This window comes from Dermacentor andersoni, chromosome 2 (assembly GCF_023375885.2).
Source record: "Dermacentor andersoni chromosome 2, qqDerAnde1_hic_scaffold, whole genome shotgun sequence".
In the NCBI taxonomy this organism is placed as follows: domain Eukaryota; kingdom Metazoa; phylum Arthropoda; class Arachnida; order Ixodida; family Ixodidae; genus Dermacentor; species Dermacentor andersoni.
Window position 1 is genome coordinate 119,597,001 of NC_092815.1, and position 27,433 is coordinate 119,624,433.

A 27,433-nucleotide genomic window follows, 5' to 3' on the forward strand; every position below is an offset into this window, starting at 1 on the left:
GGCATCACGGCTTGCTACTTTGAAGAGGTGAATTGTTGCAGGGGTAATCGTAAATGAATGTATTGATCACTTTGAAAAACAAAATGTGAGACAGACAGAAAGCGATAAATAGAGGAAAAGCAGCAATGCTATAACCATGATAACGCTCGGTGATCTACGCTATAGACCATTTACAGAGCCGCTGAATAGGCGCTGTGATATGCGAACGCGCAGTTACTGACTGCCTTCTGCCTTCCCCTTCCCGATAGCAGACGACGTGCTGAGTAAATGAATAAAATTGCTGTTTTGGCTTTCTGGTTGAATTATTATTCCCATGTACTGCAACTCTTTCAACCGAGAGCGCAAGCAGAATTTTACTCCTTATGATATTTTCCACGCGGCCTTATTTTAACCTGACGACGGTGAGCATGTGTGTCTTCTGATGAAGCGATAGCTAATTCGCGTACTTCTTTTTCTCCTATTTTCTCGTAACAACAAGTAGCCCTTGCCACCTCAGTAGTGTGTAATCCGTCTTTTGCCTTTCTTCCTCTCTGTCTCTTGACGGTGAATACCTGCGACCAGGCTGCCAATAATATTGTTTTCAGTGCCATTAAATATACATCTCTGTTGTTTTCACTGCCTCTCACAACCATTGGTTCTCCCTCCTGAACATGCAAGAGACTGACAGTTCCCGGACATGCATATTCAGCGAAAACAGTCCCACCTATATAGACACATGAAAGTTTGCCCGTATAGTTACGCTGTTGTATTAGCTTATCGGTCCCCGAATTAGTCATTGGGATAAAAAAAAAAGATAAAAGTAAGTATTCTTTTCACCCGAGGTGCCTTGTTGTATTGCGCTTCAATGAACGAGCACTCCGTATAATATATTTCGTTGTGCCTTACGTGCTCAGAACAAAATTTGCAGTGAAACACGATTTTAACTTCTATACTTAGCGCAACATAGCAAAATGCATGCTTACGCGGGAGACGTTATCGGTTTTTTGTCATGACTGCATGCGCAGTCCCGTGCGGTTACTGTATACGTACGAGCCGTGACTAGTCCTCTCTTCCTGTTTATAAGTTGCGCATTACCGGACGCGAAGTCTTCGTTGAGAAGCATGACAGTGCGGCGACATCAAAAGTCTACGAGAGGACACTCGATCGTTCCTAACTTACACTCGTATCTGTTCATATCGCATTCATGTTGGAGGTAAATATCTTTCTTTCTCTTTTGTAAAGCTGAGTAGCCTAATGTGTAAAAATAATCATTCAACCACGGCAGACAGCCATTTACGTGCTAACGGGCACTGTCGGCACTTTAGGCTGCCTCGGTATTCTTCTTAGTGGTGCTGCGGGGTACACTGATATCGCAGATTGTCACAGGATGCTGCTTCAGGGGTACCACACCACATTTAACTCCATATCTGCAATGTGCTGTACTATATAGTCAACAGAGTTAGCACAAGCTCATTCCCCTTTTGTTGCGATTCAGGTATTCGGCTGCGCTCGCAAGGCGTGCTGTGGCGTCGAAGGCGGTGGCGCCGGTTCTTTCGCACTGCAAAATTAGCCGCCACGAACCGTCTATACTTGCGGAAGAGGAAAGCGGGACATAAATGGAGCCAATGCACACTCACTCCGCCGAATACAGTTTTCTGAGATGATAGTGGAGTGGCGTCATTTTAAAGATTCGAATTTGTTTCGAAGAAGATTGGGCTTTGAAAAATGAAATCTCTATAAAAGGCTCATTCTCTGTTCCATTTCCAATTGTCGCGAAGTGCCTGCATATGCATGCAGTATCAAAAAACCTTTCATATACTTCTGCTGTGTCTAAATCTAGAGTGAATACGCATGATGTTCGTGTCTATAACGGCGACGGTATCTCATAAAGCGATGTTTCCTGTTTTGCTCTTTGATGCGTTGCGATGCACGGGATCACAAGCATGCCGCTAACTGCGGCCTTCATCATGGGGCCCTAATATTATGAAAAAAGAAAATTACGCCATTACCTCAAAGCTGATATTTTACACTCTCTTATTTCTTAATTGCAAGCTGCATTCCAAACGTAGAGGGAAGATGCGAGCTTTGGGAAACTTCCTCGGCGTTTCCGACGGCAGAGAGAGAGAGAGAGAAAGCAAGGACAGGAAAGGCAGGGAGGTCAACCAGAAGAGTATCCGGTTTGCTACCCTACACTGGGGGTGGGGGAAAGGGGAATAGAAAAAGGAGAAAGGGAGAGAGTGAGCACTGAGTACGTCTGGGCGGGACACTATGCACAGGGACACTATAAGCGGTCTCTTAAACCGGTGCACCTCAAGTATTGCAGTAATGCACGATTCGCTTTTCGTGCCAGTGACGGGTGGGGCCATGGTCCGAGTATCTTTGACTCGGTGAAAGGTCGTAAGTCGAGTCGGTGCAAAGTTCCCCGCAGAGGGAGGCGTTGTACATCGTAGCGGGGGCAGGTACACAATAGGTGCTCGATGGTCTCCTCGCACCCACAGGAATCGCACATCGGGCTCTCGGCCATTCCCAAACGAAAGGAATATGAGTTTGTAAACGCTACTCCCAGCCACAAGCGGTACAGCAAGGTTGCTTCACTGCGGGAAAGGCTAGATGGCACTTGTAGCCGTAGCGTGGGGTCCAGTTTATATAATCGGCAGTTAAAGGCACCTGAACTCCATAGATCTTGCGACTTTTTGCGTGCATGTAGGCGAAGTTCCCTGGCAGCGTCCGACCTCGCCAAAGGTATTGAACGCGTCTGGGTATCTTCGTGGGCAGACCGGGCAGCCTTGTCTGCTAGGTTGTTGCCGACAATGCCACAGTGAGCAGGAATCCATTGAAATGTAATGGTGTACCCTCTTTCCAGAGCATGGTGGTGCACTTCCCTGATGTCAGATATCATCTGCTCGTATATTCTGTGACGTAATGCAGACTTGATGCTGTGAAGGGCTGCCTTAGAGTCACAAAATACGACCCATTTCTCTGTTGGCACTTCGGTGACGTACATCATAGCGGCATGGAGAGCTGCAAGTTCTGCCGATGTCGATGTAGTCGTGTGCGACAATTTGAATTTAACTGTAACCTTCTTGGCTGGAACGACGAATGCGGCAGTTGAGCTGGCACGTGAGGTCGAACCATCGGTATATATATGTATGCGGTCATGATACGTCTGGTGTAGTAATAGGAGCGTAAGTTGCTTCAGAGCCGGCGATGGACGATTGGACTTTTTTGTAATTCCAGGAATATCAAAATTCACTTGAGGCTGTCGTAGGCACCACAGGGGAGATGAAGGCTTTGTCGCCGGTGTAAAAGATGACGGTATGCACTCTTGATGAGCGCTAATCACTCGTGAAAATGTCGCTTGAGGTCTTTCGGCTGGTAGGGAGGTCAAATGATGGTCGGGGATCCTTGACAGATGGCGAATGTGCGCCCTGAGAGAGTCGAACACTACGTGTGTCTGGATCAAATGGTCCCCAGCGATGGCAATTGTTGCTGCTGTTGACGTGCACCGAGGCAGCCCTAAACACGTGCGTAGGGCTTGACCTTGTATGCTCTCCAAGGCGCGTGTTGTACGGCAGAGTGTTGTACAGTGGCTATGGTGCTCGTTTTTATTGGAAGGAAATTTTCAGACTATTTCCTGTTGCTCTTACAATCTATCACTAATTTTTTTTATTATTTGTTTGGTAAACGGTACTTTTTTTTATCTCGGCGCTGCGATGAACAACCTCTCACTTTAATATATATCGAGGCTCTTGCACGCACAAGCGTTCGTACTACCCACTTACAGACAGGTTGCAGGAGGGCGCCTTACCAACGTTCCAGGTCGGGCAGTCCATCTCGGCGCACTTGTCCGGTGGCGTGGCCGGCCACGTGATGCCTCGGTACACAGTCTCTTCGCACTCGTTCTTTTCCGGCAAATGACGGCTTTTCTGGAGCTCAGAATCTATTGAGTCTGCAGCCCAGAAGAAAAAAAAGAAAGACTACCGTGATTGGCAGGACGCGGTAACGCTTACTCGCATTACAACAATTCTAACTTGCGGAAATGAGGTCACTAAGATCAACGCCCCCTAGATGTCACAAGGCCGGTGCACTTCGATTTGTGACGTCAAGCTGCCTTGCCCGACTGCCATAGAATCTAATGAGGACGCTCCAGAGCAAACCTTAGTGATTTTTTAACGTCAGCGCTTTCATCATGCCGGACTTGGCAATGGAAATTGCGGTCCAAGTAGCATGACGTCACAAAGCAGAGTGCACAGTCCTGCTATCTAGGAGGCGTTAGTAATACAAATTCGGCAAATCGCACCGGCGTGCACCGCTGCGATTTGCCGAATTTACCATAATATCGCCGGAGGCTGGTTGGTACAAAATCAATTGGTCTTTCATGTCTATTAGTCCATAAATTTATTATAGCGTTGCAGACTTTGACTAGGTGCCAGAGTAATTTGCTGCTCCAATCCGTTCAGTCCTTTCGGTTTCGTGTCCCCACCCCAGAAAAACTTACCCTAGCGCTATCCAGCCTTAAATATGTGAATATGCAAACTTCTCTATACGCTTACCGCCGCCTACTTTGTGGGCCGACGAGCCTCCGACGCGGTATTTTGTGAGAAAGCCCCCAGGTGCTAACACACAACCGGCGAAAGCCCGAACCATAGAGTTTCATAGAATAATTACAAGAGGGAACCCTGGCGCTAGTGTCTACAGGAGCTGCAAGCGGGGTGGTTTATCCAGGATGGGGGTGATGATGGTTAGTGCATATATTTGCCTAAAGTTCGTTCTTCTGGCTTCAGAGGGCTTTGTGACTCTGACTCATCATTTAAAACCAAGTACTGTTGTATAGGTCAGTAAATACACACCAATAAAATTAACCAATGGCAGGATTCGAATACACCCCGATATATAAACCATTACGCCACGGCCGCATACACCGACAAGCGGTATAGAACACCCTTAGGAATTTCTCGCGGGTGAGTGAGCGCGCTGAGACGCTTGACGTGTTTCGATTTGGCCGTACCGAGGCGCACTTTCAAGGCAGGCGAGAGATTGCGCTGACAAAGAACGCGCGGATAACGCACGCGACCAGAGAATTACGTCTGCAACAACAGGGAGAAGCATCGGAAGGGCACGCGTTGGAAAGAAGGCGAGCGTGTCGGCGGACATGTTATGCGAGAAAAAGAACACTACAGCAATATTCCTTTCATTCACCAAACACACGATTGGTAAAGATGATGACATGATGTATTTATTGAGGGATGACTCGAAGGCCTATAATGGGGAATAGTAAGAGGAGGTGGGAGGCGCATTGGTAATAAAACTGAGTTTACGGGGGCATTCGTCATAGTCTGCATGGTATTCTTTGCATTTATTTATCTCTTAAAATATGGCAGCCTTGGTTTCAAGGGTGAAGTATAGGCTTCATAAGAAATGATTCCAAAAAAAAGATATATATATATATATATATATATATATATATATATATATATATATATATGCTACGCACTTTATGACAATCTTGCAGTGGGGAGTTTCCGCCCTAAATTTGTTTTGTCTTAAAATCTATCCTTAGGTTGTGATGCTAAAGCACCAATAGTTAGCATCCGATGTCACTCGTTTTTGGCAAAGGACAAAAAGGAGTGGCTTCGGTTTGAACGAACCGGGACGTAGTACGATCATCGTAAAAGCGGTGGTGCCTGCTTTTACAGCTGCGGTAGGTACGATTAAATGGAGATACTAGACGATTAAGTGGGAAACGACACGTTTCGGACTTCAGTTTTAACAAAAAGATGTGCAGAAACCGTCGACAATGATTGTCAATGTAAGGGAACAGTTGAACGCTTCTAGAAAGCTAGTGACTTTAGTAAATGAGTGATGCGTTTGAAGCTGCGTGTTTGTTGCAGTGAGAATATTTAGATAGCATCTGCTTGATTGCACAATTCTGTGCAGAACAGAACCGTTAACTAGCACATTTGTAGCGGTAGAATAAATGACTACGCATATGAGGCGAGCCGTCATATTCCTTCTCTTCAGCGCCGCGGACGCCAGCGGTGATGGCGACTGCCATCCTACTCTCCTGCCACCGGGACCCTCTCCCGCAGCCACCACAGGTGGAGAGGGTGGCGGGACTATAGAGGAGGGCTGTGTCATTCCCGAGCACTCCAGCTCTAAACCTTCAGGTGCCCAAAAGCACTCGCGCTTAAGGTTTCTAGATAGAATAAGTGTAAAGCTTGTCTTATCTAGGGACCTTAGTCGCGCTACATGCGTCTTTCAAATGTGTTTGGCGACGAACGCACCGCCCCGCAAGTCAGTTGGGCGAGAGAACGCGACCATTGCATCTGCGTCCTTTCATCGGCGAAAGTCTGACAACCACGGAAAGGAACTGAAAAAGCCAAGGGAACCCAATCGCATTAAACAAAAAAAGAAAAAAAAAGACAGAAACCATACAGGGCGGGGGTTACAGTTTGTAGTCCAAATATAAATATTTAGGACTTTCGCTACGAATTCTTTTCCAAGCATTAGATTTAAGCTTCAAAATTGCCGTAAATTTCGCTCCGTTTATCTTAAATTTAGTATCGTATGTCATTATGTAAATCCGTACTCATCAGAGAGAAAGAGTGAGAGAAAATAAGCTGGAGAAAGTGGAGTGCTCCAGCAGAAGAGCGTCTGCATTGCTGCCTTGCGCTGTGGGTAAGAAGGCTCACAGAAGTCATCAAGCTCGATTTGTTAGTTTCAGGCTTGGTGATGCGCCTTGCATCGCACGTGAGTGCCTGTCTTTCCGCAAACTGAAAATTAAGGCCTTCTTCACAGCTGTCTTTTTACCGTTTTCCCATGCGGACGTTCGCAAAAGAGCGTTTCTGTATTTAACAAAGAAAGGGGACAATGGGTAAAATCAGTTGGTCGTATATAAGTGGCAAGGGAAAGAATTGCGCTTATATAAGCTTGAACCATTCCCCTATCCTTCTTATATCTCTCTCCTAGTCTCCCTATATCTGGCTGCTCTGCTCCTGTTCGTTGAGTTCCTTGCGTCATATCAGACGCATTTTCATAATGCATCCAATGCGATAACTTTGCAAGAAGCACCATCGCCGTATGGATATAATCCGTCCTTGCCCTGTGCGCGCTATGCAAATACTTACGCCTTCCACGGAACAGCGCCCAGACTTCAGCAGCTTTCTGCATGGCTGCACGTCGACGCCGGTTGTTGGCGTCGGGCGCCGGTGCGAGTACGAGCTTCTGTTCCTTAAGCAGCATGCTCAGGCGCCTTTGGAAGGCGTCTTCGGGTTGCGATGAGGTACTTGCAGTCAGCGACGCGGTCGTCGTGTCGTTTCGTGTCGCCTCCGCCAGTAGCGTAGGTCGACCCGTGCTCCCCGTCCATCTTGCCGGTGCAAGCGAGGAAGTACTGTTGCATTCCGCCTCCAAACCTGAAAAAACGTTTGCCCCAAAACTGAACTTTTCTTTCTCCTATATGACGACGTAGCGATCAGCAAATGAACTGCTCCTAGCTGTTCTGTATGCTGTATACGATTATCCGTCTTTTGTATCTCCATCTTTTTTTTTTCGTTTTGTAATTAAATGGTGTGAAATTGCAGTAATGGCGAACGTTTAAACAGCAGAAAGTGTCAGTTCAGATCCGAGCTGTCTATTGGGCGAAAAAAGAAATATGCGGTTTTACGAGCCAAAACCAGTTTCTGATTATGAGGCACGCCGTAGTGGGAGACTCCAGAAATTTGGACCACATGGGGTTCTTTAACGTGCACCTAAATCTAAGTAGACGGGTGATTTCGCATTTCGCCCACATCGAAATGCGGCCGCCATGACCGGGATTCGATCTCGCGACCTCGTGCTTAGCAGCCCAACACCAAATCCACTAAGGGACCACGGCGGGTGTCTATTGGACGACCTTGTATCCAGAAAGACGAACTACGTTCAAAGCATGACAACGACGCGCACAATCGTCGGTCACCGAATCTGAATATACCATGGTAGCAAAAATAAGCTCCTCTATATGGTCCTCTTTCACATTTTTCTTTCGGACATTAATACCAATCAATCACTTATTATTTATTATATAAAACTCTTATTCATGTTATCTTTTCTGCACAAACTCAATACACTATTCCACTATTTGAACATGTGTCAACGTAAATTTCCGAGTAATCGCTGGGGCTGGCGTACATTCGAGATAGCACAACACTATTCGCGTCGCGTCCTCAATCTGATCAGACAAGATGCTTTCGCTATAGAATCGGCGACGATATGAAATACCTTTCGGATACAGTGGCGACTAGGGCATGTAATAGCTCGGAGCAGTCGCCGGCGATACTCTAATACTGGAAAGCATGGCTGTAAGAAATGTGTGGCAACGAAGCATGAGAGGGTAGACAATCGCGAACCCCACATTTTGTAGATATATAGTGAACCACAGCCGCGATCTATTTCGGGAGAGGTGATTCATCTGTGCGTACAAGCTGGCAAGCAGCGGGGCTATGATAATTGGGTTCATGAATGCCGGCAACCGCACATCCGCTACCGCAATGTCGAGTGCTATGTAACTACGAAACTGGCGAGTGCAACATTGTGCGAGCGCGAGCACTTTATCTCTGATGCCCGATGTATAGGCCTCACATGCGTATGATTCAGCAGATAACAAAAAAAGTTAACAGGGGATGATGCTTCTGATATTACTGGCTAGATGGGCATTAGTGCGTTTTATTACGCGAATCCTTCATAAGTCAGAAATCATCAGTTTGGTTAAATGCTGCACACGTTTCCTTCGCTTCAAGACTACTATAACTCGATTGAGGTTGTGAAGAAAAGACAACATGAATGACAGATTTATATAATAAATAATAAATAATTGATTGGTAATAATGTCGAAAAGAAATATGTGAAGGAGGACGATATTCAGCAAGTACAGGAGTTTATTTTTCCTATCATGGTTCTTTTTAACTATAGACCCAAATGACCCTTGCAGAAACAGCATAATCAAGCAGACAAGATAATGGTAATCTCTACCACTTGTGACGACAAGGACATTTTAAAAGAGACGAATAATGGTAAGGTGTTTGTTCTTACTACCATTTTATTGTTTCCTCCTGTGAAGCTTGACCGCTGCGAGAACAACGTGCTCCAATAATATATAGTCAGCTAGGGTTCTATAATGAGCACTTATAGTCGCGACAAAAGTTTGTAGACCATGTAATGAGCAAAAAATTAAAATTTCTTCTAGCACAGCTCTGTAACGCATAGAACTGCTTCAGCACGCTGGATATGTCGGACGCACACATGTGGGATGGACCGCTTTATCTGAGCCGCCCTGCCTAAGTCGCAATAAAAAAAAAATCACAAGACCAATGGTCTTCACATTTTTTCTAGCGACGGTACATGTGATTACACCGGTGTCCTTGCACTAAGTATCCATAGAAACACGATGACCGTGCCCGAGAAATAAAATGACGACCTTGTGTTCATCTGTAAATCGTCATAAAAGAAACTTTCCGCCTTTATATTTGCTCACTCTTTTATCGACCAAGGACTTGAGTTTAGCTCTCTGGAGCTACGGCTTTCCAAATCAGCTGGAGAGGAGACAGTGCTGATACATCTGACGCCAACAAGATACCTTATTCAATGTCATCTCAGGACTTACATACGCCAGTGTGACAGTGGGAAGGCCGAGGCGCAATCTTCCATAGATTACTTATGTCGACACTTCGCCAGCGCCGATTAGGAGCCAGAAGTAGGATAAGCTACGACATACCCCTTACGTCCACGCACTAGGAACTTTCTCGTCCTTATATACTCCATACTGCTTTCTACAAAAATGTTCTATGGGGAACTCTGGCGCCAATGTGTTGTGACATTATTTTGTAACGTAAAAAGTTTGAATTATGGGTCTTTGAATAAGACGTACTGCTTAGCTGCAACGTTACGGGGAAAAGAAAAGGGCAGTGAGTAAACTAGTGCAAGCAAACATTAAATGTATAAATAAACGTTGGGTGAGTGACATTCTGAAAACATATAAAGGTGTCCCAAAATATATTCGGAACCATGTTGGGGAACCCTATGGAATCCCAATGCATCTTATCGGACAGTTGGTTCCAAAAGCAAGGCACAGCTGACTAGTGCAAACGAGCAAGTGTATAAAACAAAGAATATTTCAATTGGGGGGTCGTGGAAGCAGGATGAATACAATCTATAAAGGCGAAAACGATGCTGATAAAGCAAGCTTGTCCAGACCATTTACAGTGATATCGGTGATATGAATCACAATGCAAGCCATAAGATTAGAGCTGTTGAAGTAGGCGTAGCAAAAAACGGAACATTGGGTGAATTACAGAATGGTTTCAGGCCAGGCAGAAAATTAGCGGATAATGTTTTTGTACTAACTAAATTAATGGAGGTTTCAACGCTTCCGAATAGATCACAATGCATATCGTTCTAGATATTGAGGGAGGTTGCTAAAACGTAGGCTGGGAATTGCTATGGAATATTCTAAAACCGAAGGGGACATAGACGGCGACTTCATGGAGCTCCCCAGGGAAATACCGTATGTCCCAGCTAACTTTAGTCAGCCTAGTCCACGAATAAAAAAGATTAAAGAAAACACCACGCAAGATACAAGTATAAGGCCTCGGGCGTTCGGCCGTCAGAGGTCTGACAGCCGGACACCGTAGACCTAAAAATGTTTTCTTGCGCAACGTTTGCATTCTAAATTCTTGTTTTTTTTATTGAACGACTTTGCGAACGTTTGCTGGGACACCCTATATAAGGACAATCGAGTACATATCGCGCATGGTGAAGGCCGCGAATGCAGACAACTGATGGAAATTCACAGAGGACTTAATTAAATATGGCCATCTGTCTCCATTGCTGTTCGCATTTTAATTTAAGAGAATAGAAATACGATTGAGAAATAGTAAATTAACATTTTATTTATATTTCACACGTAACAGATATAAACGGACATAAAGGACAGAGGATCCCTGCGGCTGATGTAGGTACGCCGACAACGTAGTACTATTAGTGAACAATGCAAGGGATTTACTGACGTGTGGCAATAAAGCGACATATCTAGGCTTCAATTTTAACCCGTTGAAATATGGAATTACGATCTTGAATGAAGAGACGTAATAACGTGATATCGATTCAGCAGTGAATCATACCCATAGTTAAGCAATACATGAGTGTATACACAAATGAGGAAAAGAGTTACTCAAACATCAACCAAGAAAATTTGAATATCTAGGGAAAGCGGAATGTCGCTATAAGAATCATAGATAGCTTTGGGGCAATAATAAATAGAAGGCGGTGCGAGGAAAATGGAAATGAGCGATAGTGGCAGTCCTAACGTTCGGAAATGCCATTTCGCGCTTCAAACCAGAAATTTTGTCGAGGTTGGAATTTAACCAAAAGGTCAGTGGGCCGATTCACATTAATAGAACACCGTAAAAACGCAAATAAAATATTACAGAGTGACATGGGTTGGGCCTCTTTTGAGTTCAAAGAAGCGGCCAAGTTTTTGAAGGAAGGCTCGGGAACACGGATGAAAAGAAATGGGAGGCTCAAGTGCACAATTATCTGTATCTCAGAAGTGCGGACACTGCAAGGAGCAAAGAGGTCAGGAAACTTGGCAAACAAGTACGGGGGTCATTGTAAGTGTAGACATACAACCCGGAATCATCAAAAAGAAAATGAGAGAAACATAGGCGCTAAAATGGGGGAATAATGATAAACAAAAAAGTTCGGTGGGAATGTACAAGCACAGAGGGCAAGAACTCAAGAGGTAAAATTTGTACGATAACACAAAGGGCTATTTGGCTAGAGGCCAGAGCAGGCTGCCTATGGGGGAAAAAACATACACGGGCACATCTTCGCAGCGTGATCAGCCATGTGTTGGCTGCAGCGAAAACCAGGAGACAACTCAGCACATTGCAGTGGAATGCCAAGATATTCACTCAGCCAGGAGCGCAAAGAAAGTCCACCTTGCAGAAGCAACAAGGTACAACGCTAATGGAAGCGTAAACTGGCCAGCGGCTGAGATAAGCAACAGACGCTGAGAGTACTGGTGAATAAAAAGCGGGAAAGAGAAGGAGCACGGGTCGTTAAACGAATCAATCAATGAATTTTATTATTATTAGACATGTTACAGTTACAAAGGAAATGTAATACAGAAGAAGGTCCCAAAATAAAAACTGTCTGGGTGACCTCCTGTTATAATATGTATGAAAATATAGAATATACGATTAGCAACCAAGGTGGGAGCAGGTGTAGATAACTTTCAGTCATACACATAGTCGTTACAGGCATAGAAAACTTTACAGTTATTGTGGTAGAGGTTTCAATGAAAATAACTGAATAATCTTAAGCAGAGATATGCATAATGCTAGACTGCAACAGATGCAGTAAACTTTATTGACTCAAGCAGGCTAAGTCACTATTTGTCACCGTGCTGTTTCAAAGGGGATGTCATTAGAAATCATCATCTACGGAAGCGGCACATATTTCGGCTCCGCCAGCTCGGGGCCAGTATTTTCGAATTTCTCTAAGCTTTGTCTTAATGAGTTGAAATGAGTTTGCGGCTTCGCAAATTAACAGTCTTGATTAACATACTGCCCTATAAGTGCAACATTTCTGCTATCACTACTCATGCGCCCAGATACTGCTTGGACTAATATAGGTAAAAAAAAATGTGAATGCTTGGAAATTCTGTAATATAAAGCGTAATATTAAATAAAGTCACAAGGATTCTTGAACCCACAAGCCCGAATATTACTAGGAAAGTCCATGTAATAACCATCGTTCCCTTCTTTGCAGGAAACTTCATCATATCCTCATTGCCGCACGATCAATGCGGCTACATACCGTCGGTCATGAGATTGCCCCAATTTCCCTGGTGAGCATCGTTATGGCTCTGCTACAGTTTGGCGTGATGTGAAGGTTATCGCGTGAGGGAGGACCCAACCATCAACCTAAGTGGGCTTTAAGTGTGGTGTGGTGTGGACAGAAAATGTTAGCTCTTCTCTTCCTCATTTGATCTCACTCATGTGAGGCGTCACTTCTTCTGTGTAACATTCGCCTTCTTCCTTATATCACTCTGTTGTTTTCTTTTGCTTACTTGTTGTTTCCGTTGCCTTTTCCTTTATAAGTGCTGCCTTTCCCTTTATTTTCGCACATTTCTATAATTTTGCATTTCTTTTCTTGATATTGCCCATGGTATTACGTTCGCAAGTATTATACCCTACTTAGACTTTCGGTCGTCGTATGGTAGAAAATATTATATAGGCACAATTTTCTCGCAGGTAATATGCTTCATTTACGTAAACTGTTTATCATAGCTGAAGTATTTCATCTGAAGCTTTTCACTGTGTATGTCTATTATGACTATTATACATTTTCCAAATTATTACGTCGGGCATCATGTACATGAAGTGACAAACATATGTAGGAAGGATGCCCATAATTAATAAAAAAATTTCGTGAGGAGATCCTAGTGGAGGCAGTGCCTCGTCACCAAAATTTAATTTACGGTGCTTCATAAGGTCATCCTCTACCTCTACAATTGGTCAGCAAATTTGAACCACGGAGCTTCGTCCGAAATATTACTGGCACGTATATGGGAGCAAATCAGCTGAAATATGAGAAGAGAAAATTAGGCGCTGGTGACTAGCATTCATATCCTGCTCGGACTAGCATTCATATCCAGCTCCGGACTAGCATTCATATCTTGCATATCCACCTGCGTGAAAGCTGCAGCTACGGCACGCGGTTTCTGCACTGGCTCGCCATGACGTCATACATTTACCATCGCCCGCTCGGCTCTTGACAATTGTTTTAGACGAAGAGAGACAGCAATGAATACCGTGAAGCAACCACAGTTAAACCTTGCAAGTTTCCAGATATCCTACCTCAAATACGAGCAAACGCCGTGAAAACAGTGAGACGATCATAATGCGTTGGCACCAATGTTTTAGCGCCAGATTAATAAGGAAAGCAAGTTTGGCCACGATTTTGTCCAATAACATTTCAATTTTTTTTTGACAAGTGAATAGAAACAGAGTTGTGGAAAAGAAAAACATGCGTGCCTCTGCTATGGCAATCAGCACAGACAAGCGGAGCTGGGGGAAGGCCAGTAAAGTAGTGGCGAACCTCACACTAAGTCAAGCTTTTGTTGGGCTTCCCCCAGCTCCGCTGGTCTCTGGTGTTTGTGATAGCAGCACCACGCATATTTTTTTCCACTGCGAGGAAGAGGACCGCCGAAGCGAGCACGCGGGTTTTTATCAGAGAGCAACGACGTGACACCACCTGTGTCACCACTGCACCGCTCCTTCTTCCTTGCTAGGCTCCACCCACCCTCACCGCGTCGCTATGCTGCGCGATACTCTGCTTTCACTCTCTCTCAGCTCGGCGAAGCTGCGGACGTCAAGAGAAACACAGCGAAATTCTAACAGCTCCACTGTAATATCCGGCAGAACCCATCTAGCGATGAATGTCAACGTTAGTGCGCTTAGCTTTGAATCAATTAGCGACACACCGTATTGCCAAAGCCGGAATGCGTCACGTATGAGTGGTGTATTCAGCCATGCGCCTCTCTCCTGCTTCGATGATGATGGTGATTTGTTGGCATTGCCTTGGAAACGGGGCTGTGACAAATAGTCACCTAACCTGCTTGAGTTAATCAGGCATGCTATACGTGCTTTTCATTCTACCATTTTTATTTACCTCCTTAATCTTATTTTCTTGCTTCCCACTGCGCATGCTGTGCCCTCTAGCGCTGCCGCCATGAAGTCCGTGAGTGGCGCGCGTGTGAATATATATTCAGACAAGACTGTCTAAATGTATATGACGCGGATTTGATTCCGCCTAGCACCGGGTAAATTTTGAAGGATCATTTTTGTCATTGAAGTGCCATGGCACATACACAGTAGCACATACCCAGTGACACAAGTTGGTCCGAAGGTTGGTTTCAAATACGGTTCCCTCATTATGGCAGCCCTATGCTGTGCCCATAAGACGATGGAATGCCCAGTTCAAGTTGGCGGAAAGGCGATTAGGGACACCGACCGACACCGAAACATTTGTAAAGTATTCTAAGAATACTAATCACATTTAAAAAAATGACTCGCCATCCCGGTCCTGTGAATGTGGATCTCCAGCGTAGCTGTTGCAAAACCACAACAAATACTGATGGATGTAACGAATGTTTCATTATTTTAGAATAATGGTAACGATAATCGTTTTGCGGTCGCTGTGTGTCACGGTGCGGCAATATTATCAATGGGCGCCAAAAGGCCGTAGTAATAGGAATCGACGAGCAGGAAGGTTAATTTTTGCCACTCGGGCAAGCGGCCGAAAGAAGTCGAAGCCAGGTTCAGACATAATTTTTTATTGTTGTTGGCGCGACCATGACACCCCGACGGCTTTTTGAAGGAACCCCTGCGTATTCTCTGCCACGTGCGTGCATTGAGAAGCTTGTTAAGAAGGCACGGGTGCGAAAACTCCGAAATATGTGGTGTCTCTGTGCAATCCTGTGTCCATGAATTGCTGACAGTGTATGTGTGCCGACGGCGCCGTATTGCTGGCTGCCGCCGTTTCTCTTGTATTTGTGAACGAACAATAGAGGCCCGCCACGGACTCAAGGATGTGCTTGTGTGGTGCAATACAAGTTCGCGATCTCTAACAGCAAGGGCGGAATCACCCGTTCCCTCGCCCCTAATTAAAAGGGGCGCGGCCAAGACCTTGGGAGGAGCCGGGATACAATTGGGTGAACTTGATTGGATCGTCACCAATATCTGCCGTTCCCCAACGCAGGGAACTAGGGAAAGGAGAAGTTATTTAAACGCAGATTTTAGACCGGTCGATAGGCAGTCTAGAAGCTGAGCCTACAGTCTGCTGAAAAGCATCAAAGAGCTAGTGCCGTCCAGTATCGCCTGGGCCGCCTAGCCGCGTCTGAACTGCGAGTTACTAATTGACGTAAGAGACGACAAACCAACGTCTGCAACGAAGCCCACGGTAGTTCCTCTCAAGTTCACTCAACCAGCTCAAAGGAAGCCGTCAGACCTAGATTCCCGGAAACCCAGCCCAGCAATCACATCCACCGCAACGAGACCGGCTTGCCAGCGTTCTTTGGGAAAGCTCTGCCGTCGACTCTATGCTTTATGGACTTGCTGCTGCTGCGCGGCTATGCGTATGCCATCATTTGTTTTCTTTTGAACTTTGTTTAGTTGACTATCGTTTTGTTTGTTCTGTGTAGTGTTAATTTCTATATCCACTGTTAACCATCGCTGTATTTGTTTTGTATTCATCATTGATCTAGATTAAGTGCATGTGGGTCAGTGCTCTTGTGTTTTTTGTGTTTCGTTTTAATTGTGGTCGTCAGTCGATAAAAGATTCTTTCTTTCTCCAGACTATAACTACTTCGCTGTGTTCGGTTGAGTACGAAACGACAAACCGGCTTGTATACCCCGTCGACGACTTCGCACCAACGGCGAACGGTTGACGAGCTGTGACACTGTGGTAGACCGTGATGGGTCCGGCGATAATTTTCGTATGCATTCTTGGCGAAGATAAAATCCAAACAAGTGTTGTACCGTGTGGTTGGTTGATTGGATTCGGTGAAGCATGCGAGTGCAAAGTTGTCCCTGAGAAACGACAGGACAGACCTACTTGTTTGGTTTCACAATGTCAACATTAAAGTCACTGATGATAACCAGTGGTGTGCCTCGCTCTTGTCTAACACACAGAAAGTGCTTTCGCATGAAGTTCTCAATGTATGTCTTTGATGTTACAGGGTTGATGTGGATTGTGAAGTTGAGCATTCCGTCACTGGTCGTGACACCCCATGCATCAGCACTGTCGGTGGCATTGATTCCTGGCTCTAACATCTGGCACAGGAGCTTGTAGGATCGCAGGCTCAAATGTTCCTTGCATACAACGCAATAGCGCCAGCTCTTTCGTCAAGGCGCTTTGCACGTGGAACAGCAATGTATCCCGTGACCTCGATTCGTTTGTCCGACCAGGTTTCGGAGCAGCCCGCGAGAGATGAAGATGAAATCATCTCTAAAATCAATTGAATGTAAGGCGAAAGACCGCGCATTCAGAGCAGCAAGGGAAAGTGTGTGCGCTTCGTCGAGTATGGATTGTGCCGTTTCGATTACGTTTGGAGGTGATTTTCAAGTCACGTAAATTCATCGTATAGGTCCCCGGTCGATGTATTTCTTCCTATGGTATAATTTGCTGTCATTCTTTTCGTTGGTGATGTATAGGTTGTTTATGTCTGTGCGTCGAATAAGTGCAACATACACCACCTTATGGCGAAGTTGCCTATCCTACTTGTAGCCAATCTTTTAGTATCTAGAACCTTGTGACTTGTGCACAGTCATTGCACTTCCCTGTACGACGGTGAACTGTTTGTGTTTGCCGCTCACTCCCGTCCTCTTGTCCTCTTGGTGATTGTGACCAAGCGTAGCTCAATGGGCACCCGGTCTGTTGCAATCTTGAAGAATAGTCTATCTGCATCATTCAGGAGCCTTTTGGCTTTGATTTGTGCTACCCGATCTGTATGGCAGTCGTCAAACTTTAACCATAAACGTTGCGCTTGCGATGTATCGACCACGTTGTACTCAATCTCCCTCAACACACCTACATTACTTTCACGAGGCCATCATTCACATCAATGTTGAGGCTGAGCATGTAAGGTTTACCCCTGGCACACATGATGGTACAGGAAAATTGGCCATTTCTGCGTGTGGCTTTTTGGCTACTTTACCCAATGCCATTTCATACTCCTTCTGGGTCCTGTGACCGAGGAAGGAAGGAAAAAGTGGAGAAGGAAAGGCAGGGAGGTTAACCAGTTTAGCTTAACCGGTTTGCTACCCTACACATGGGAGCGGGATGGGGAATGAAAGATGCGGAGGAAAGAGAGAGAGAGCATATAACACAGCACAAACATCGTTAGTTACAGTCCGTCACTCTTGCGCGGTACGTGACATCACTGTCACAACCACTTGTCCAAGCCCGTCTCTTTTATAAACCGAAGTAGTCCCTTCGTCGCCTTCAGCTGCGATGTCTTCTGTCGGCGATATGTGGAAATAGTTGCAACTGACAAATGTCTATTGTCAAGGTGCGCTAGAACGGACGCCACGGACTGCCTCTGAACATTATTTTCAGGACAGTCGCACAGAATGTGTTCTAGCATCTCCTCGCAAAGACAGGCATTGCAGAGAGCGTTGTTGGCCATTCCAATGCGAAATGAGTAAGATTTCGTGAAGGCCACCCCTAGCCATAAGCGATAAAGCAGAGTGGCCTCACTTCGGTGGAGTCCAGTTGGCATACAGAGATGCATCATAGAGGGCAGGTCGTATTGACGATTGCTCCGGTTGGTCTGGCTGCTTGGTGTGCACCATAGAGGGAGCGTGGTCTCTCGTGCAAGCATTCGAAGTCTGCTGGCTGCGTCGGACCATGAAAGTGGTATGGCTTCTTCCTGTGTGTCTTCAAGAGCTGCCCGAGCAGCTTTATCGGCGTCTTCGTTTCTTATGACGCCGCAGTGACTTGGCAGCCACTGAAACGTCACGTGATGTCCTTTCTCATGTGATGTATGGAGTAGGCATCTAATATCGAACACGAGCTGTTCGAATGGCCCGCGACGCAGAGCTGATAGCACAGATTGTAGAGCTGCCTTTGAGTCACTGAAGATTGACCATTGGCGAGGTGGTTCCCGATTTACGAAACAAAGTGCAGCGAGAAGAGCAGCTAGTTCCGCAGATGTCGATGTCGTTCGGTGGTCAGTCCTAAAGCTGATCGTAATAGCTCTTGCTGGGACAACCACAGCACCGAATGAACACTGCATGTTTGTGGAACCATCAGTAGAAATATGTACACTGTCCGCGTGCCTCTCGTGGAGAAAAAGCAGAGACAGTTGTTTCAGCACAGGCGACGTCAGCTCAGACTTTTTCCCAGTTCCTGGTACGCTGAGATGGACTGTGGGGCTGATAAGACACCAAGGGGGTATCGATAGTTTAGGTGCAGCGGTGAAGCCCGAAGGAAGTTTGTCGTTGTACTTGACGATAGTTACAGAGAATGATGCTTGGTGCCTGCCTGAAGGCAGTGTTCCAAGGTGATGATAGGGGGCACGTGCAAAATGTCTGATGTGCGTTCTCAGGGCTTCCACCGTAATGTGAGTTTGCTTTGGATGGCCCCGAGCAATCGCAATAGTTGCCTCTGTTGATGTGCATCTGGCCAAACCAAGGCAAACTTTGAGTGCTTGAGCTAGTGCTGCCTGCAGAACACGAGTATTTGTCTTGCAGGTGTTGTTCAGTATAGGTATTTAGGTATAGGTATATAGGTATTTTAAAAAAACTTAGAAAGAGAGCTCTGCAGAGTTTCAGCATTGCGTCTACTGACATCCCCCTCGTCTTTCCTGTCAAGTATTTAAACAATTGGGGCTTGTGAGCAAAGTATTCTTTGATGGCACGGGCCTCGTGTACGTCACACACATCCTGTAGGGCGACCTTTGTGCTGAATCGTTGTTGGAGCAGAAGACACGAACCTGGCGCTACTGACAATACATGATCGACAGGCACTAACCGGTTCTCGATAAGTTAAGCTTCCTCCGGTGTGAGGGGTTCGCCGTCTCGATTGCGTTTGAATATTTCTCTGGTTCGAGCCAGTGGCAATTGCCGTAGATCACCTGACATCATCAAATCGAGTGTTCCAAACGACTGATCGTAATGATAGGCGATATGTCTCAGTGTCGAGTCGATGCAGGCAAATGTGTCGGGAAAGAGCATGCTTATCTCGTCTATGATGATGCACTTAATGTTCCGGAACTCGTTGCAGTAAGTATTGAAGTCACTGTCCGAGACGCCACCGTAAATGTGTTTGGTTAGTTTGAATGCTGCGTGTACTGTGGTGCCTCTGAGTGCAACTGCAGCCCTTCCGGTATTTTCACACACCGCGTATGCGGTGTAGGTCACGTTACCTCCGGTGTTGTACTATTTGTTGTATACCTCCATGATTAGTCGCAGCACAAACGTCTTACCTCACCCGGCCTGTGAAGAAGACCCATAGTGGCTCGGATCCGGGTGTACTGATGCGGTGCATAACTTCGCGGATGATGTCACACTTTTAAGCATTCATTCTCTCCATCATGGTACAACCCTCATCCATAGGGAATACCCCTGCCCTCTTCAATACTGTAGCGCACGGGGTGTCCATCTTCATTGCGAGCACGTACTCCGGATCATCTATAAGACCCATGCATGTCACGATTGTAGTCGACACGAAGATCGACGCCATGCAAATTGTGAGGGTCCCATCTCGCCTTCTTTATTTCCTATGACTCACCTGGCCATTTCCATTATCTTTTCGGAGCCTTCATACATGGATTACTGCTTTTGGTTATCCATACTCGATTGCAAATGTTGCTCATAAATGTTTTCAGAAATGGTATTATCAAAAATACCTGCTTCTCTTTTAAATGCATAGTAGAGTAGAACCTAGGACCTTTTCTCTTTTAGAACTGAACGGGTCATCGATAGTGTAGTGCGTATATCTTTTTATGGCCGGTGTATCTATGAACTTGTACACTCTAACCCTCGTGTTAAATTCGTTCTTGAATACAATATCTGCCAGACACACATCGACGAGGTTTTGTAGTCGGTCTTCATATTTCAAAACTATGCTACGATTCCACACTTGTGTTGAGTTATCATCCAAGTTTTCAGACTCTATCTGTTCATTAGTTTTTAGCACTTGAGGTCCCTACTCTGCAAGACACTTGGGTACATAAATTACCTCAAGGCTATTGAGAGACATTGGTTGCTTGATGAGAAAGCAGGCTGCTTCCGCCGCCGAATTTCAATTGTTTTGAGCATCAACACACCTAACACCTTCAAGGCTTATTTGTAACCCATGTTTAGATTTTTATCGATGATGCTAGCAGTTGCCTTGTGCAGATTGGACGTTCCGCGATCCGCCTTGTTTATGTAATCGACGATGTACGTCACACAGGCGTAACGATTCAGGATGATGTGGATGTCCATATTTGGATTTAGAATGTAGCTGATCTAGGGGTTAAAAATGTTTGCCCATTTATGCTGCACCGTACGTGTCATTAGAATGCACGGCCTAGAGATTGTCACCCTTGAAATCTCTACATATTATAAGTATTACGAACGGGAGCTGCAATGGATTTGGCTTAACTTTGTCCTTCCGGATTCAAAGGGCTTCATGACTTTTGCTTTGGTTATTCAGGCGCTTTGCTGAGCGCTTGAAGCCTCTGCCTCACGGGAGCACGAGTCGCTGTTACTGATTTGCATTGCAGCCGGGATGGGCCCAGATATTTGTTAACGGACGGACACGAAAAATGCCGACCACCGGGAGCTTAACACCTTCGCTGTAATATTTAAGAAGAAGGAGAAGAAGAAGTTTATTTTTTCTTTCAAATTAAAAAAAGAAAGTGAAACAAGAGCTAAAGGCATATAGCCTGACAAGGGCTCTTGCTCCAGTCAGCATTTCAAGCGGAGAAAGCGCACACACGAGAAATGAAATGTGATGCGACTCCATTGTATATATACAGACACAAATACAATTTACTACAAACTGGCTATGTAAATAAAGGGGGTAGTAATTTTAGCGGAAGTTTACAAATATAAAGCAATATTCACGTACACGGTGTAAATGTACTCTAATACTTAAAAATACGGAGAGCAATAATTATCGCTCAAGATAACTCAGACAATTATTTTAAACATGGATTTTTTTTTCACATATAGTGCATTCACGCATACACCTAAAGTATTCAAAACACACAACAATGAATAGAAGTAAAGTTTGCATAAAAACACAGAACAAAACCTCAATTTTGCACAGTACCATATTCTAATACTAACCTTCTAATATGTCTTTTACTGATGTGTTCATTAAAGTTATTTCCTACCCTATCCATTTAACAAAATGGAAAATTGATTGTTTATATGCTGTATATCATAATTGGTTCTAATTTGCGGTGTCCTTATGATGTTTCTCCTCAGGCATCACTGTGGTGTAGTACTAATTGAGGCAATTCTACATAATTGATTTTTCTTATATGCGGTATTAGTTTATACGTATATACCTGGGTTACGTTTGGTATTTCATGCTTCAAGGGACACTAAAGACAAATATTAAGTTAAGCTAAAGTGATAGATTAGTGCTCTAGAATCTCTAGGGCGCCAGTATTATCGCGAACAGCGCCTTAATAATCGAGAAATTGAGGTAAATGCAGGACATCGCTAGAGACTTCCCCGAGCCATTCAAGTACTTGCCCGATGACAAAAGCAATCCTCAGATAAATTCTGGCGCCAGTACTCAACCACTCGTTGCAGAAAGCATACTTGTATTGTATTGTAAGACGACATAAAATGCTGCTTGTCCTGTTTTATTTCCCTTTTAGAAAAAATAACTCATTGAAATTACCTTTGCTAACAATGCGGGTGGTCGAAAGGTTTCGTTCTCTCTCGACTCCATGCCGTCCACACTTTCGCGTTTCAGTACTTTCCTGATCACGTAGTGCTGCGCTGGTTTTACTGCCTGGCGAAACTCTCACAAACTGCAAGCATCAGAGAATTCAACTTCCATGTGATGTCGCGAGATGCGGGAATGGTCTACGCCACTTGACCAAAAAGCAGCTGCCGCGGCGAATCCACTGCTCAGTCTTGGCTCGATACCACCGTTTGTCGGATGTCGTTTTACTCACCGACGTGAGCTAAAGGCGGTGATGGCGCATGCAACGTCACCACTCCCCCGGTCGGTTGGCGGGAGATTTGAATCTCGAAAAAGGTATTCGGACCCTCCAGATCCAATTTTCTCGTAGACTAAGTCTTTTCTTGGCACGAAACAACAGTGGCGAGGTTTCTGGAATGGTATTTAAACAGTCCACGCCGACTTAGTATTTGCCTTTTGTGTCCCTTTAAGTAACAGTTGATGGGAACGTAAGCCTTGCAATCATCCATGATAGTTTTCAAAATTTCGCAGAGCCTGTTTCTCTAATACAGTTACTTTAGATAAATTCTGGTTGCTTGTGGTACTCCATACTAAGCAGTAGTATGAGAATCTGGAATGAAATAGCGTGTAATGGAGCGCCTTCCTTAACCACAACAGCAGCAACTCACTAAGTTTAAAGAGGCAGCCAAGAGCTTTACTTTGTTTTGTCGTTAACTTTTCAACATGTGTATTCCAACATAGGTATTTCTGAAACCAGACACCTAAAAATTTCTGTGCCTCTACCTCCTCTATATTTTAGCAGTCTAAACTGATTTAGTGCTGGGCAATGTACATTTGACAGCCAGTAGACAAAGATACGTAGGAATATACACACAAGGCTCCTCCTAAACCACTTCTTCTTAATGCATCCATATTTTTTTCGCGGAAGACATAGACACCATAGTTGCAGCTGATAACTTCGTCATCTATGCGTAGCAGTGCGCTCGCAATCTAAAAAAAATGAGTCTGCACCTCGCTTCATTATCCGGTGACCACTAGTTAAGGGCACTTGGTCAGTTTTGACGAGATCACTAAAACTCTATAAAATGAGCGTAGTGCGCTGGTCGCTACAAATCCTTGTGCGGGATCTTGATGACGCCCGCTATAGGCATTCCGTGCTTATACGAAGCTGGAATTTGCAGTTATACCACAGAATCTACACTATTGCATTTTTTTTTACATGATGAACTGTAACAAAATTTATTTTCGCGGACTATCGCATTACATGCACCAGAAGACAAACTGACCCATGGAAGTGCCGATAAATCAACTCACACTTGTTCGCTGGTTGTGCCGCCCTTAACAAACCTGCGAGCCACAGTAGTTGCTGCCAGTGGGCCTTCATGACGGCCGGTGGCGGTTGCCGCCAGAGTGCCGTCTCTTTGAGGTTACCAGCTGTTTTTGGCCGGCCTATAAGTACTCTCCCTGTGTTTGCCAACTCATTAGTTTGGGCCGCGGCACCTGCTACGCTGAACTCTACCTTCACTGATAAGCGGTCTCAGCCTTATGCGCCCACTCTGTGGCGAGAGCATAAAGTGCTTCCACTCTTGGAACTTAGTCTGCTGCAATTAGACACTCGAGAATGTGGCTACGTGCTGTTTTCCTGTTTGCGCGGTCAAAACACGTGCGGCTAATAGAGCACCTGACATGTAGTAGGCCCGTCCTGTAACGTTTTGATTAACTGCGCACAGAGAAGTCTGAGAAATACTTTTCAATCTTGCGATTTCTCCATGCATGTCCGCGCGCTTATTCTTGTCTCTCTACGTACATGAAGTAGAAATAATAAAATACAGAAAAGTGGTTTGAAGTAATAACGGGGGACTTTCTGTGGTCTCAAGAATGATCGACAGACAGTTTAAAGCTTCACTTATCCAGAGAACGACGTAAAACATGAAGTGCGTTCGTAAATGGAAATCTAGACAAATGGTTTATTATAGTCAAACTACGAAAGACAAATTTTGTTAACTTTTATATTCAGTGATGCGATTTCGATTCCCAGGAGTAAATTTATAGCGCCTGAAGCGTTTAAAATCTCGAATCAACGAAGTGAACTCGATGTCCTGTTTGATTCAACGAAGTTGTGGGTTGAAATGTGCATAATTTATGGAGGAATATAGGTGTACCGGGTATCAGTTCAGGCTACGGACTTCACTGATATGTTAAGATTGTTTGCCGCTCACATGACGGAACAATTAAAGAACATGCTCCACAGTCTCAACCTACATGTCTACAACCTACTGCATACGAAGACGAAAATCACATCTTCTTTTCTGCCTTGGATAAACGTAATGTTCTTTGCATGAGCGTTTTAAGTGCTTTCTACTTTAAACTATCGTCGTTTTCACAAAATGAGAAAACGCCGTTAAAGTGATGTTTAGTTTTATATGCAAATTTCACCCTAGAAGAATCCCAAACCATTATCCGGTTAAGGCATAACACTGTACTAGTGTTATTAACCATTCATTCCGCATTGGAATCGCCGTCAGCCCTACTTGTGACACCTGCTGCTGCGAGGAGACGATTGAGCCCCTTCTTTGTGACTGTCCCCGTTACAAAGTGCCAAGAAAAGTGCTCGTGACCGCGCTCGAAAAGCTGAACAATCGCCCCTTTACAGAGGAAAAAGCTCTAGGACACTGGTCCAGACGGGCTTCGGCACTCAAGGCCTGAACGGCTTTGCTGAAGTTTTTAAGGACATGCGAATTCTGCGACCACCTTTGAATGTTGTAGCACACAGTTTCGCGTTACTGTGTGAATTTTCTGGTTTCCATATTTTTTTGCTCTTCTTCTTCTTTCTCCTTTTATTCCCTTTACCCCTTTTCCCAGCACAGGGTAGCCAGCCGGTACTTACACTGGCTAACCTCCCTGTCTTTCCTCCCCTTTGTCTCCTACTCCTCTTCTCCTGTACGAGAACCCGTATATGCGAAATACTTGCTGTTGAACTGATGCCAGTAATAAAGTTTCTATAGGCATAAGCAAAACTGCGTTGTTGTATGCAACTGAAATACGTAATCCTTTTCTTAATACGCTGTGAGTTCTGGTTGAAGAAATATCTAAAGCTCAACCCATTTTTATGCGTGGGCATAGAGAGGGCAAATGTCCGATGTTTATTGCAGTGAAACCACAAGAATAACGCACATAACGATGGCGTAGAAAACATGTTTGCCGGCAAAATATAGAATGCTGGAATTTGCAATCACCTGGGAAAAAAAATATTTAGAAAAAGATTCTCGCCCCTGGTAGCGTGTAGTGCAGGCACACGCCCATCGCAAATGGGAGGCATTTTCGTATTCTGTGCAGGTTTACTACGCCATTTGAAGAAGGTGCATGGTAACGGCAAAAAAACATGTAGACGGTGAATCGCAAGCCCACTCTGTAGTCTAGACGAAGTTGTGTACAGTTCGTCGCTACCGCCGAGGCACATATTATAGCCTTATTTTGTTTTTCCTTTTTGGCAGCTAAGAATTATTTACATGAAGCCTATTTGCACATGGTGACCAAGGCAGCGCACTTTCAAAAGAGCTTTATTAATAGATGACCACACATAAGTTGTACCCACTCCATGTTCTTGTTAGCATAACATTTGCCTTGTCGTATGCCATATAAATAAACTTTCCTATGCACAACGTGCGGCACACCCCTGTATTTTAAAACCTATGTGAAATGCGCTAAAAAGAAAAAAAAAAGCGTTCTAGAGCTCGGCAGGCACATTTAGATGGACTCACTGACAAACATTCTGAAGGTCACATTACAACGCTGTCATTTCACTTGTGCTACCCGGGCTTGCCATCGCAACTCCGAGGTTGCGCTCATTGAAGCACCATGGTAGCAGCTTGCGTGCCCATAAAGGAAGTCAACTTCGCATTTTTGTTTCTTCAAAACCAGGCAAACTGTGCCCAGTGTTACACTGAACGGCGTAGACCCTAAAATCGGATCCTTGTGCGAACTTTGAGCTTTAGCAAAGCAGCGGTAAAGGCAACATAATTTTTCTAATATACAAAAAGAAATATGCACATCACTGTATGGCCAATGTAGACTTACCATTGGACTATACTGGTCATATACATCGAGCCACATGACCGGCGCAGCCACCGGACTTTCCGTCCGCTCACGTGCCCATCGTTTTTCATCGTTAAAAAAGCACTGCCGTTAAGCGGAATGTATAGCATGGGGCCAGTGCCGATTACCCTATTCATATACCCGTGAAATGCACAAATGCTCTCATAAAACTACCAATGATGTTGCTTGTTTGAAAGTTGTAGAAATTACTTGAGACAGGCCGTTAGACGGAGAATCTTGATTTGGATGATATATATTTTATAATGATTTTTATAAGGACGCGCCTTTTTTGTACAAGGCCTTTTTTGCAGGGGCTTCCCTCAAGGGTCAGTATTCAAACCACTCCTGTTCTCATTTTAAGAGGAAGCTTTAGCTCAGGCCCAACTCCGACTCGGCCTATTCAAATACATGTAAAATGCAAAAACGTTTCTATAAGATAACCCCTGGACCGATTTTAATGAAATTTGTTGCATTTGAAAGAAAAGGTTAAATTCTAGTTGTTGAAAGCGGTATTTAGATTTAGGGCTTGAATTTTCTTTAAAACATATTCAAATATTTGACCGTTTGAACAATATAGAAGTACGAAGTTTACAAATTCATAGCTCTGCATCAAGAACCGATATAGTGGTTCTGTAAACGACATCCATTAGATCCTTCAAAGCGGACAAATTCGATGTGTCATTTTACATTTTACGTGAATTTATTACGTTGGTTACAAGGGTTCTGCAAAAGTTGTATTTCCCTATAACCAAATTTTTTTATATTCATTTGTAACATATAAATTTTGCCAGCTTTAGATGTAATATTATATGCAATTTACAGAATTGTATTATAATTTTTGTTGTTGAGTTAGAGTTGTAAACTCAATAGTTTCGTTTCTGAAAATTTG

At 44.6% G+C, this 27,433-nt stretch overlaps 1 protein-coding gene across 1 annotated transcript in view; it reads right to left on the reverse strand.

Annotated features, from left to right (window-relative positions):
• LOC126541300 (adhesion G protein-coupled receptor L3-like) overlaps nt 1-23,861 on the reverse strand; it is a 67,874-nt gene extending 44,013 nt beyond the window's left edge. Inside the window, exons 1-3 of the mRNA XM_050188024.3 lie at nt 23,764-23,861; nt 7,107-7,391; nt 3,788-3,928 (exon numbers count right to left, since the gene is read on the reverse strand). Coding sequence (XP_050043981.1) covers nt 3,788-3,928; nt 7,107-7,391; nt 23,764-23,833 — 496 coding nt within the window. The 5' untranslated portion in view covers nt 23,834-23,861. The remainder of the gene's footprint in view (nt 1-3,787; nt 3,929-7,106; nt 7,392-23,763) is intronic.
• Between the last annotated feature and the right edge of the window lie 3,572 nt (nt 23,862-27,433).